The sequence below is a fragment of the Aulonocara sp. 'chitande type north' Nkhata Bay genome, linkage group LG22 (assembly GCF_057382095.1).
Source record: "Aulonocara sp. 'chitande type north' Nkhata Bay isolate Kocher_YH1m ecotype deep benthic linkage group LG22, A_spYH_male_GT1.1, whole genome shotgun sequence".
NCBI lineage: Eukaryota > Metazoa > Chordata > Actinopteri > Cichliformes > Cichlidae > Aulonocara > Aulonocara sp. 'chitande type north' Nkhata Bay.
Genome location: NC_141364.1, coordinates 13,890,144 through 13,902,938, shown reverse-complemented (window position 1 = coordinate 13,902,938; position 12,795 = coordinate 13,890,144). Strand labels below are relative to the sequence as shown.

The 12,795-nt window shown below is 42.8% G+C and overlaps 1 protein-coding gene across 2 annotated transcripts; it reads right to left on the bottom strand.

Moving 5' to 3' along the window:
* eomesa (eomesodermin homolog a) lies at window positions 1–4,417 on the bottom strand. Of its 2 annotated transcripts, XM_086279183.1 has the most exons (7): window positions 3,515–4,417; window positions 2,907–3,061; window positions 1,953–2,074; window positions 1,529–1,687; window positions 1,291–1,352; window positions 442–1,160; window positions 1–315 (listed from the first exon to the last, which is right to left on the bottom strand). In XM_086279183.1, the coding sequence occupies exons 1-7, from the start codon at window positions 4,222–4,224 to the stop codon at window positions 302–304; spliced, it is 1,941 nt and encodes a 646-aa protein (XP_086135309.1). In that variant the 5' UTR covers window positions 4,225–4,417; the 3' UTR covers window positions 1–301. The 2 variants fall into 2 exon arrangements, with proteins under 2 accessions (XP_086135309.1, XP_086135308.1); XM_086279182.1 differs by having other exon boundaries at window positions 1–1,160.
* Between the last annotated feature and the right edge of the window lie 8,378 nt (window positions 4,418–12,795).

The following is a 12,795-nucleotide window of genomic DNA, read 5'->3' as shown; positions in this document are numbered from 1 at the left end:
CAGTGCTTCATGAAAAGCTGTTTTATTATCCATTTAATAACACCTCCATGAAGACAATTTGTACAAGATACATCACATTCTAAAGTGCACAAATACTGTACAACAAAAATGACTTAAATATGCATGGGGGACGGGAGGGGGAAAAAATCACATCTGTCAAAAAAAGTTGCAAAAATAAAGGAATTAATTGGTACATGCTTTTATTTTTAAAAAACAACAATCACTATGCATGTTTCTGCTCAGGTATGTGGGAGGGGCTGGCCTGGGAAAAAAACCTTGTGCAGCTTGCTTGGGGGGAACACTAAGCTTTGGCACCTTTAGAGAAAAGAGAAAAAAGACATTAACAAGGAATGGAGATCACTCAATAAAAACGAAAGATTTATATTTAGTTTAAATAAATAGAGTCTTAGGGGCTTGTGTAGAATGCATAATAACCCATGCCTTTTGGGTTGTCCTTGTTGTACTCCTCCGTGGTCAAGTCCTCACACTTGATGGTTGGGGAGTTCTCTGTGCTTGAGCCCCCTGGGGACATCCTGCGCCTCTTGCACACCATGGAGTACACACCAGAATCAGCAGAGTCCACTGATTTCAGTGAGTGGGACGTTTCAATCCAGGTTGAGGTGGGTGGCGCGTTCTCCTCAGACAGCTTTTCCTTAGTTGCCCCCAGCTGGTCCTCCGGGAAGGCTGGGGGGCTTGGACGAGGGGACCAAGGAAGGCCTGTGGTCATTTTGCGCTGGTAAGAGCTTCTGGTTCCCCAGCCTGCAGCCATGGAAGCGAAGGCCGAGTCTGGGTAGTAGCTGAGAGCATGGGATGTCTGCAGGGACAGGGGCTTAATGCCGTAGGACAGCAGGCTACTTGTGGAATAGTCATTCTCGTATGACAGATCCAACTTGTTGGAGCCCGGCTGCTGAACTGGGGGAACAAACCAGCGCTGGGCAGAAGCAGCTGCACTGGCATCCTCACTCTGCGGGGAGAGAAGGCTGTTGGTTTGGGGAACGGCGCGTTCGCCAGGGTAGAATCGGTTCTGAGGCAGGTTGTTGACAAACTGGTCCTGAAAGAAAGGCTGCATGGCATAGCGGGCTCCGGGCACAATCTGGGTAGAGCGCGGCGAGTCTGTAGGAGATGGAGTCAGCCTGTCACTCTCTGGAGCTGTGTACATCCTGTTTAGCAAAGAAAGAAAACAAATACAAAAATGAATTGCAATAGGCTACTACTGGTTTTGAACAAACAAATAAGGGCACCACACAAAGAAAACCAAAAACCACATTGCTTTGAATGCAAAACACGTACGAGTCATAGTTGTCCCGGAAGCCTTTTGCAAATGGGTTGTGATCTATCTTTAGCTGAGTAATCTGAAATAAAGACGAAAGCTTGTATTAATAATATGCATCTTTGGGTAAACTATTACATTAAAGACTGAAAAACAATATTAAAGATTGCGTTTTTTTCAAACAAAATTTAGAATCAAATAATTTTAATTTGTTGTATCAAAAAGGGGAAAAAATAAAGAGACTAATCGTGTGCTTACATCTGTGTTCTGATAAGCTGTGACAGCTATAAACTGGTTTTCTGGGAAGGTGAAGGTCTGAGTTCTGGCCTCATTGCTCATGTCCTCCACTCCATCTTCTGTCACCTCCACAATGTGCAACCGCGGCTGATATTTATGAAGTGACTGCAAGACTATCATCTGAAAATGAGAAGTGGTTGATAAGTGCAACGCTATGCATGCTGATACGTACGACTGCAGCTGCAAGTCTTTATGATTCAGTGGAGAGGGGCACTGTTCACAAATATTAGTCAAAGACTGGAAATATTCTGGAAATGTATCCAAGCATTTGCAGCTGATGATAAAAATATATAAATAAATAAAGCAAGAGTATTTGAAACACTATTTCACAAAAAAAAAAAGAAGAAAAAGAGAAATTCAGCCATATTTAAAAACTATATCTAACCTGTGTGTTGTTGTTGTTGGCTCCTTTATTGTTGGTCAGCTTCAACTTGCTAAAAGAGATTTCTTGCCTCATCCAGTGAGCACCAGTATTTGGGGATTCAGGATGAACATACACCTTGTTACCTAAAATTTAAAAAATGTAAAAATCAATAGACTTTTAGTAACACGACTAACTGAAAGAATATAAACACGGGTCTGTGCAAACTGCAAATAATATTAAAAAGCACATGCAGCTTTTTAGTATTTGTTTCTTTTTTCAGAAGCAATAATTCTTCTGATCGTATTAGGCCTGTGTTACAGTAAAATCAAATAAATCCATAAAATATGACTAAAATGAAAACGTGCCTGTAACTGTAATTTAAAAATATTAAATAACCTACAAAAACTGACAGTAGTTCTGATGATGAGGATGATTTTATGAATCCTTCCCCATTTATTTGAACCAAAATGGACACTTGAAAAATGAATGCTTCCTTTATATTTTCTCACATCTCTACTCAACTTTTACATTTTAAAATGAAGGTGCTATTTTTTCATGTATTTAAAAGTTGTAACTGTTAAATATAGCACTTATTTAAAAGCCACATTTATCGAGTAATTTCACGCCTTACAGGCTCATGGCAAGGACGTGGCCATTTAAATAAAACTCCACCGAAGTTGATATGTTGCTGCGTTAAAACACTGGAAATTCCCTTTAAAAAATACGCTTCACAACAACGATCGATTTTTTTTCTTGTCAGTAAAAACTTACATATTTTTTTAACATAAGGGTTTGTTTGTTTGTTTGTTTGTTTGTTTTTTAAAAAACCTTAAAAAAACACTTGCGACTAAATAGCATCTGTTGCATCGTTTCTAAAACGCTTTGTCATTTCTTTTTTAATTTTTTAAAGAAAATATTCACTAAAACAAAGTACAATTTTAATACTCGTAAAACTGTGTTAATTGCATTACTCACCTTGCATATTATTGTCTGCTTTTCCACAAGTGACCCACTTTCCGCCCTGAAAGCGCCAGTGATTCGGGTCAGCCAAAACAATTTCCACGAAGACATTGTAATGCGCTGTGAGGTTGAGTCCAGTGATGTTGAAACTGAGGAATGGAAACATCCGTCTGGGGGCAAAAAACAAATACAACAACAGGAAAAATTCGTTAGCTTTCAGTGCAAAAGACACAAAATTGCAAAGCAAAACTTTATTGATAAACGTCTGCACGGGTTGAATTGGCCAGAATTATTTAATCGTGCTTGCTGTTGTTTTTTTGCAGATTTAAATATACACATTTTTTTTGTTAGTGTCATGATTGTCCTGATGCGTAATTGGGCATTAAAACTCCCCCCAAACTAAAACTGAAACCCCACCACCCCCGACATGTTGGGTCGGGGGTGGCAGAATAATTAAAATTTTGCGCCTGCATAAAATGTTACAAAAAATGAACAGCCATTCTTGTAACTAAAAGAAAATAAATTATAATAAAATACATTATGGAGCAGATGCAAGTAAATATGACTTTAATGTTTAATTTTCTGTATTGTTAAATCCGTACTTTTTAACCAAATGTTCTTACCTGCCCTGCTTGGTGATGATCATCTCGGTCTGGTGCCGGTGGAATTTCAACCACAGGGGTCTGTTGCACAGATAGACCTGCGCTCTGGCTCCGGCGGCAGACCCCGGCAGAGACATGGAGCCAATACCCGTCCCTGTCCCGGGATAGGAGGGATACAAACAGCCCGGACCCTGACTGAACTGATACCCTCCGCTGCTAAACTGGCTCCGACCGGTACACACGGAGGAAGAGGAGAAGCCTGTCGGCGGCAGGACGGATCCGTAATGTAGTGAAGCCGGGTACCTGGAGCTGCTTGACCCGGTGTACACTGACCCGGTCTGTCCTGCGTAAGGAAAGAGTGAACAGGGGCTTGCCATGTCTGAACTCGCCTGGGATGACGAGATGAAGTATCTGTCAGAGCCAAGTTCATCTATGTTGTACCGGCGACCGTTCGTCAAATCGTCCTCACCCAGCACCGGGGAGCCTTTTCTCCCATCGGGCCCGGCTTTAGTGAAAGTGTCCCCCTCTCCCTCGCCAAGCATCCCGTTTCCCACCCCGCTCAGATACTTCTTAGGAGCGTTGCTGGACTCTGATTCCGTCCGGTCTACGTCTTGATATTCAAGCTGCGACGATGGCCTGGGGCTGTTGTTAGCGCTGTCCGACGAGGACAGATTGTAAAAGGTCTTGGGTAAGTTGATATTAGCGCTGGGAAGGATGTTCTCTAACTGCATTGTTTTCAAATCTTGCAATAAATAAAGAATTTCAAGAGTCCAGGGTGAATCTCAGCCAAGGAGGTGCCACAGTCGCCCTGGTTGTCTCTGTCTCTGCAGCCTCCCTCCCTTACGAATGACGGGAGGTTGAACCCTCACCGCACCTACAGATTTTCAGATGAGATTATTGCCTGGGTAGGGGATGTTCAGCGCCTCTTATAAGACGACTTATAAGAGAGCTGAACCTCTCTGTTAGGGGAGGAGCTCTTGAGAAAGCATGAGGGGGCACCAGCCCTCTCCATAGCCAATAGCCGCACAACTCTAATTCAATTAGAAAGTGTGCGGTAGGAAGAATACGAGAGAAAGAAGAGAAAGTTTATTTTATTTATTTATTTGTCTTTTATCCCTTCGCGGCAGTAGATATGACTTATACGGAACAATGTCTTCGCGCAATTTCGTGCCGTTTCACTATAAAAACAATCATAAAAATCAGTGCACAAAAACATATTGTTTGCTGTACTAACAACGCTAAAGAGGAGAAGCGTAATTTCTGCACAAACACGAAACTGACAGCGTTTGGTCGCATTTCACAAGTTTTGCATCTCCAGTCACTGGCGGAAAATCGCTTCTGATCAGCCATCACCGATCAGCACAGAGACAAAATACGCATTCAGATATAAAGAGTCACGTTGCGGTCATTTGTAGTTATCTGTAAATACAAATCAACTGCCCGTGAAAACAACCCTAATGAGAAAAAAGAAATCGTATGTGCACCATATCAACTATAATTGGACTCCTGCGCCCCTTCAACCGGTGCCTCTTCAGTTGGTTTAAAAAAAACCTGTCAAAACCAAGTGAAAAACAAGAGAGAAAAAAACGTTTTTTAAACGTTTCGAGTATTATCAGTGAGCATTTACTGCAGATAAGCGCCTCCTTTTTATTAGATTATGCGAAAAATAATATTATGGTGCTATAGCTTTAGACACCTTCACAAATCTAAAATAAATAAACGCAAACACATTTTTAAAAAGCATCATTTAAAACCTTTACTATTTCTGTGCATGTTTTTTTTTCATGAACTACAGCAGGTTTAAAATTGTAGTTCACTAGTTGCATAATTGCATGCATCAAACAACAAGAGGCCCATTTTATTTCATGCATTAAAGCAGTCTGCTAAATAGCAAATGAGAAAACAGGAAGGAAAAATAAGTCATTGCTTAATTTGATCTGCAATTAAAAAAAAATTAAATTGCTCCAATCAGGTTCTGTGGATTTAGAATATTTAAATACACATTCATAGTGACAGAGTGCAGGATTTATTAAAGCAACCCCAAAACAAAAACGTCTTTTTTTTCTTACTTCTTGCATCTGTTGCTAGAGTTCAGCACAGTGTTTAAAATGGTGATAAATCTCTCCTAACTCCAATAACCTCCAGCTCCAGCAGGGAATGCCCAAATGGAGGACTAACACAAAACACTGCAAAAAAAGAAGAAAGAAAATCTGCATGCATGCTTGCAAAATACATAAGGAGACGGAACCAACAAAATGAAAACAGTAGAACCGCACTTGTTTGGTGACAAATAATAATAAACAAGTGAAAAACGAAACTTTTTTTCAAATATAAAGTGACTTAAAATTGTGAAAGTCTCTCACTCTCTCTCTCTCTCTCTCTCTCTCACACACACACACACACACACACACACACACACACACACACACACACACACACACTGAAACATATGAGTGTGAGACACGAAAATCTCCCGAAACCAGAAATAATGAAAGAAACGTGTCGCACAACAAACGCCGTACTGTATCCAGGCCTAATGATAAAGGGGGATCTGAGCAGTGTCACGGGGACAGCGCTCTCTAGTGACCGATCAAAACACTGGGCAACGGCTACACGACTCCTCATATTGAAGTAAAACAACGCAGATTGGTATGCAGGCCGCTAACTCTCGGATTTTCCACTTGTTTCTCACTTTACATCAGCTCGGTGTTTGCATCTGTCTCTCTGTTTGTGTGTGTGAGTGTGTGCGTGTGTTTCTGCTCGTGTGCCGGCAGTTTGTGCATGTGTGAGTCTTAAAGAAAGCTGGAGGGGGAGTATGGGGTGAGATGAATTTGGGGAAAATGGGGATACAAATCTGTGAAAAGCTGAGGGAGAATCTCGGCTGGAGGCAGATTGGCTCGTGTCATAAATGGGACAGTAAAGCTGGCTACTGGTCCATCAGGGGACCAGAGCTACATGCATACAGCGCACAATCTGTCAATCAAGATTGAGAGCCTTTCCCGGACTGAGACAGAAACAGCAAGAAAAAAAATTGACAACTGAGATCAAACATTTCTCAACTGATGAATGATGCTGAAAGCGTTTTTATTATTTATTCTGACCTGTTTCCCAACAGAGAATCTCACTTATCAGCATAAGTAACTCCTGATTTTCACCTTCCTTTTTATTCTCTCTGCAACAAATAAAATACCTCTGGGAAACCTGTTTAAAAAAAAAAAAGATGGCAGTGAATATTTGGGGGTTTTGAGAAACGTGTTTACTGTAAGTCGTTAATTTCATGTGAACAGAAATCAGTCGTGAATGTTCAGTTATGTGTTTTTTCCACAGAGCTGAACTGAAGCCAGTTGGATGCGGCTTGAGGATCATTTATCCAGAATGAAACACTTTTAAGTCTATGTCCTTGGTCTCTGTGTTTCCTGCTGCCCTGATGCACTGCTGCTGGAGGTTAATGCAATAGTTAGAGAGTTCTGGTTCAGAGGAAGCTGCATTTGTATTTGAAACATTGTCCAGCATTTTATAGCTGAGCTGTCAACACCTCATTGCTAAAGCCTTGCCATAGCATTTCTATAGTCAGCAATTTACTGATTACTGTTAAGGGTAAAACTGATTTAGTATGAAATTCTGTTTTCATGGCACCTGCACAAGCCCAGACTCTCGATCCTTTATAGTCTGTCATTAAAATACGTGAAATCTCCTTTGTATTAATTTCTTCACAGCCAGTCATTGCGCTTTACAGCTTTATTTCAGAGATGATTACAAGCCCGTTGAGAGAAAATCCTGGTAAAACAGCCACGATCTTATTGTTTTAATGGCCGTTTTCCTAAAGCATGTCGGTTTTTCCTACATGACCCCAAAGACGTGGTTGCCATTTGAAAACTAGAAAACAAAATAAACTTGATTTATAGGCCGCCTATAAATAAACTAATGCCAAATGAGGTGGATGTGTAGATCTTACTCATAAAGGAGCTCCCACTTGTGACCTGTCAGCATGTTTCTTGACTACCTATAAAAGTCCAAGTGTGTCTGAGATGACCCTCTTTGGCCTCAGGCCAGGGCCCGCGCGACAGGGGAAGGGAAGTCCTACCATATTGTTGTCAGAGTAGATCATCAACACAGCACATGAAAGGAATACATTCCAGGTTTTATGGGCTAAGGTGGCTGCTGAAGCCTTTGCTCAGGAGTGAATTCATGTACCCCATTGCAAGGATTAATAACGCAAGTCTCATTAGAGATCCTCGCTACCGAGACCCCTGGAGGGAGGGGTGCTGGGAAAAGAACCGACTGCAATGTGCACCATGCCAGTGCTGCGCTCCTCCGCAAATCATCATCCTCAAGAACATTTTTATTGGAAAGAATTTATTTCACAAGTTTATCAAAGATGTCCTCCAGTATATTTTCCAGCGTCCAGGGATTGCGAACATTTAATCAAAGCAGTAGTCTTTACGCAGGGACAGCTTATGTTACAGACACGCTGCTATCTTCAAAGATGCAAAGGTGACAGCTTCATGCATTTCCATTTGGCCGCATATTGCGCTCATCAATTACTTTGTCTCTTCCTTATTTTGCTGCCTTGGCCCTTTTTCTTCAACATTTAAACAGCCCTTCAGTTTGAGAAACATTTGTATGAAACAAGAGCTTTGCATTTTTGTATGCATACAAAAGAACCTCGGAGTCAATATGTAAAATATATTCATGTTTGATGCCATTCCGGCAGAACAAATGATTGTGAAATGGAAATTTTCTCCAGCTGTAACCAGTCAGAGTGATGACCCATGGGACTCCCGTCTTTGTATACAGCATGTTTGCATTCCTCAAAATGCATTAAAATAGACTGCATGGAACCATCGGATGCCACTTTGCGTCATCTCGACAGATCAGTCCCGATGTAAGCGCGTGCATGCATGCATATATGCGTGTGCCTGTTTTGTGTGTGACCGTCCTGCTGAAGGAGCGGTGGATTACTGCACAAATGTATCTAGGGAGATGTAGGCCCGATACTTTTGTGTTGTGCAGGTTTTCAGGGGGCAATGATAATCCACTGTGTTAAGACAAATCTTAGAGAAATAAGGTATACTGGTTACATTCAGGGAAATAGGATTGAAGCTGCTCTGCTACATATGATCCCCCAAGGTATGATAACATGATTTTTGGATTACTGCATTATAGGAAGTGTCGCCCAGGGCCTGTGGGGAATGCAGCAGGTACAATTATGGAGGCAGGGTGAGTTTAAAGTATTGGTGTGAATATATCTGACTTTTCCAATAAATCGTCTCTATCTTATTTGTAGCAACTGGCACAAAGACTCAAAGTTGTTGTTTTTTTTAGGACATATGCTTATATTTCTTTCATGTCTGGAGTATTTTTTAATGTCACTAAAGTAATTACCACCAACACTCAGTTTACTATGAATCACTGAAGTGAATTTGACACATCCACCCTTTTCACTTTCACTCACTGCGTCATCACGGGCAGAACATGCAGCCAGCAACACCAAAAGTGGACGGCAGTCCACTGGCCCTAGTCTCACCCTCAGCCCCATTTTAGCATCAACCTTTGTTGACCCACTTCTCGGAGCCCATCCTCCTGAAACACTAGAGGAATTGACATAAGGGACCCAAAGCAAATAGCAGGTGCTAAAAGTCTGACAGCGTAGACTGGATATATGCGTTCCCTAGAACGTGAGGTGTAAGGGAGGGTGGTGGAGTTGTATCGACTCTGCGTTAAGCTTCCAAGACAACACGCCCTCTCTGACAGACATGCTCTCCTGGCCGAGGCTGGTGTGCGCTGGGGTAGGGAGGGGAAGACTGTCCCACACTTGAGCTTCATCAACCAACCAGCGAACTGCCACTAAGACGAAGCCACTCCACCCTGCTCACCCCTTGGTTCTCTGTCCTTTCCCATAGCACTATTACTGCCAAACAAGCTGGGCTTTTATCACATTGCTAACCCTGACTCAGAAACTACATTTCAGGAGGACTCTGTATTTTTCTCTCATCTTGATTTTTTTTTTTTTTTTGGACAGGGAACACAAACAGATTTACACCACAGGAGTATTCTGCTGCTGTTCCTGCCTCAATGTGGTTAAATCAGTGAGTCAGAAGTGAGAAGAGTTTTAACACTTCTCTCTCCCGGTATGAAAGCTTCTAGAGCGACACAGAGGAAAGCCCTAACTGACTTACTGTCTACCAACCGGAGGCATATGCTAGTGGGGAGGGGAGGGGGGAGGGGGGGGGGGGTTATGGAGACATGAATAATGGTTTAAAGTTGACCCCCCAAGTGAAACAGGCATGTTGCCTTGGCATCTTCTATCTTCTCTTGGGGTTAGGGGCTACATTCACAGTGCTCGAAGCCCCTCAGATCCCCCTGTGTGTCAATAAAAAACCAAAAACAAATCCAAAAACATTATTCTATCCCTCTTTAAAGCATATTTTTATGAATGTAAGTCAGTATGATGATTTCTTTTTATTGATCTGTCTGCAAAAACTAACTGATAAATTGCCAAATTATTCAGCGAAAAGCCTCCTATCTCTGCTCTGGAGAAAAGCATCCAGCAGCCATTAGATGTAATTACGGACCACAGAATGGTTTTGTATTAAAACATTTGCAGCAATTTGGCAGCTGTATAATTTAGATGTACTGGATCATGCCATGCACATACATGAAAACACACAAGCGTGCATGCTCACACAATCATATACACTCGCCGGCGTGTAGGCGCACACGCTCATATATGCACACACAGAGGGACCTCAGTGCAGCGGACACCTTCAATATTGAACCCAGACCCAGGCCCGGTCTCTGTATTTACATGTAAATGGTCTACAACAATCTGCGGCCCTGTTCGTCTGCTCTGTCCCTACAGCCGTCTGGGCCTAGGGAAGAGAGCTGCTAGTCAGATGGGGGGACCACATCAGATGGGCTCCCGTGGTTATGGAGCCAAACGCTCCAAAGAGAGAGGGAAAAGGCTGCCTGCCTGGCAGCCACTGAAACAGCAGGGACTCCCACATAGCATGGAAGTGGTCCATGGTCTGGTCTCCTTCTCTTACTGGAAAACAGGGGAGTGACATGAAGTACGAAAGCAAAAAACCCCAAAACAAAACAAAAAAAGCCCGTCCTGTTCTTGAACTAAAGACCTGGGTAGGTGTCTTTTACATTTGAGAAAGGTACTGTAGTTTCTGGGGGATAAAACTCCCAAAACGTAGCTGGGACAGTGAATACAGGTATTCTAGAAAAGGACTCAGAACCTGGTCTCTTTCTTGTGGGTAGAGGTGTCATATTTGACAAGTGTATAAGTGGATGTGGAGGGGTGGGTGTCAATGATAAGAAATTACGAACAGCAGTGTGCATGAATATCCAAGTCACATGGTGGTGGGAAGGAGCCTGCCTGTATTTGTTCCTTATGATCGTCTGTCGAGTGTTTGCGTGTCCTTCTGTGCTGGCGGGTCAGATATGGTGGAGGTCTAGACACATGGACCAAACATTCTGTCTGACGGGGAGCGCTTGTTTCGAGGTTCATCTGACTGTTGTAGACCTTGATAGAACAGACCAGCCGAGACAGGCTGGACCCAAACCCAGTGTTAATGGTCCAGACTTTGTTTGAAAAATCTGGTGTCTGCTGAGCAAATGGAGCCCCAAGTAAATGCAGACTTTTAGCTCTTTTTTCTTTTATCAGTGTTCAATGAATTAGCAGTAAAGTGAATGGAGAAACCCTTATCTTGCAACAGTTAAAAAGAAAGAAAGAAAAGGAAGCAGTGTTTCTGACTTAGTTTGCAAATATTTAGTACCTACTCTGAGAAGGCATGCACCTACTTTCATGCCAACCCGATGTGAAATGGACTCGGTGGACTGGCGTTTTGCCGTGATACTGGGTTGTTCATGCAACAGAAAACACGGTGACAGTGGTCGACAGAAACGAATCCCATTTAATTTCACTGTCTTTGAGCATTTGATAAAGTAGTACTGTGCTTTAAGAAATAAAAAAAATGTGACATTTCTTGAGATTGTGTCACAGTGGTGGAACGGACTCAGGCGCAGACTGAGAAAGCACGGTTCAACAATACTTTATTAATCACACTGGTGCGATATGTACACGTGAAGGGGGGGAAACACCAGGGTTCCGGGGATCAATAGGCTGGGGAAACACACTTCTTCGCACTTGCTCCGCTCCTTGTCCAAACAATCTCCACACAAGCAGCCCACTCACACTCACGGGGTCCAGGGGTCACAAAAGGGCTGATCCAGGTAAACTTATTAACACAGACGAGGGTAAGTCGGAGGAAAGCACAGGAACAACAGAATCGCAATGAAGCCAGGCAATACTAACAAGAGTTACTCAATATTCCAGCGACAAGTCGCTCGGAGCCCCTGCCTTAAGAAGAGCTGCAAATCAGCTGCAGGTGCGTAGGCCAAGGGCGGGAGCCCAATCAGAGCTCCGCCCAGGCAGACAGGTAGGAGAGAGAGAGAGAGCAAGGCGAGGGGAGCAGAGAGAGAGTAAAACAACAAACACTTGTGGCCACACTGGGCTGGCCAGGGAGGCACAGGGATCATGACAGATTGCTTGCTGAAACCTACCCAGCTGTATATACAATGGAGAGTGGGTCTACTAAATGTTAATTAGTTAGCTTTAGAAGTGCTGAAAGCTGGTTTTATTACTTTCTGCCGGAGCAAAGCTTCGCTAACTTGACACAGTTTCTAACTACACTTATAATGGTTTCATCAACATCTCAGCAAGAAAGTGAATAATCAGATTTCCCCCAAGTGGTGAGCTGCAACAAATATGACTACACAGTAAGTAATAATTTTTCTTAAAATGTTTTTACCTACTTCATTGTCTTTGTCTTTTAGTTATCAGATAATGAGATCACAAATGTAATCAAGCAGACACAAACACACAACACTCCAGGGAAGCACATTTTTGGTTGGCAAAACCCACTAACTGTCCTAGACATCTGTGACGAGCGCACAAAGGGGATCCCCAATCGGGGCTAATGTTTGATTCAAAATGAAATGATATGCCAGACGAGGACACTGGACTAATACCTTCCACCCCTGGTAAAAGAATGTCCCCCCACCTCCTCAGCAGTGCAACCAACGATCACACCTTTAGCGCAGAGGCAGACAAAAGGGGAGCCCCAGGCTGATGTGGTCTTCATATATATATATGTGTGAGTGTGGGTCTACGTGTGTTTCTGGTGTGTGTGTGTGTGTGTATGAGAATAGCTGTGTGGGGGACAATGCAACACGTTAAACCAATGTGGGAGGTGTGAAGACAGGGGATCTGCTGCAGTCAAAATGAACAAAGA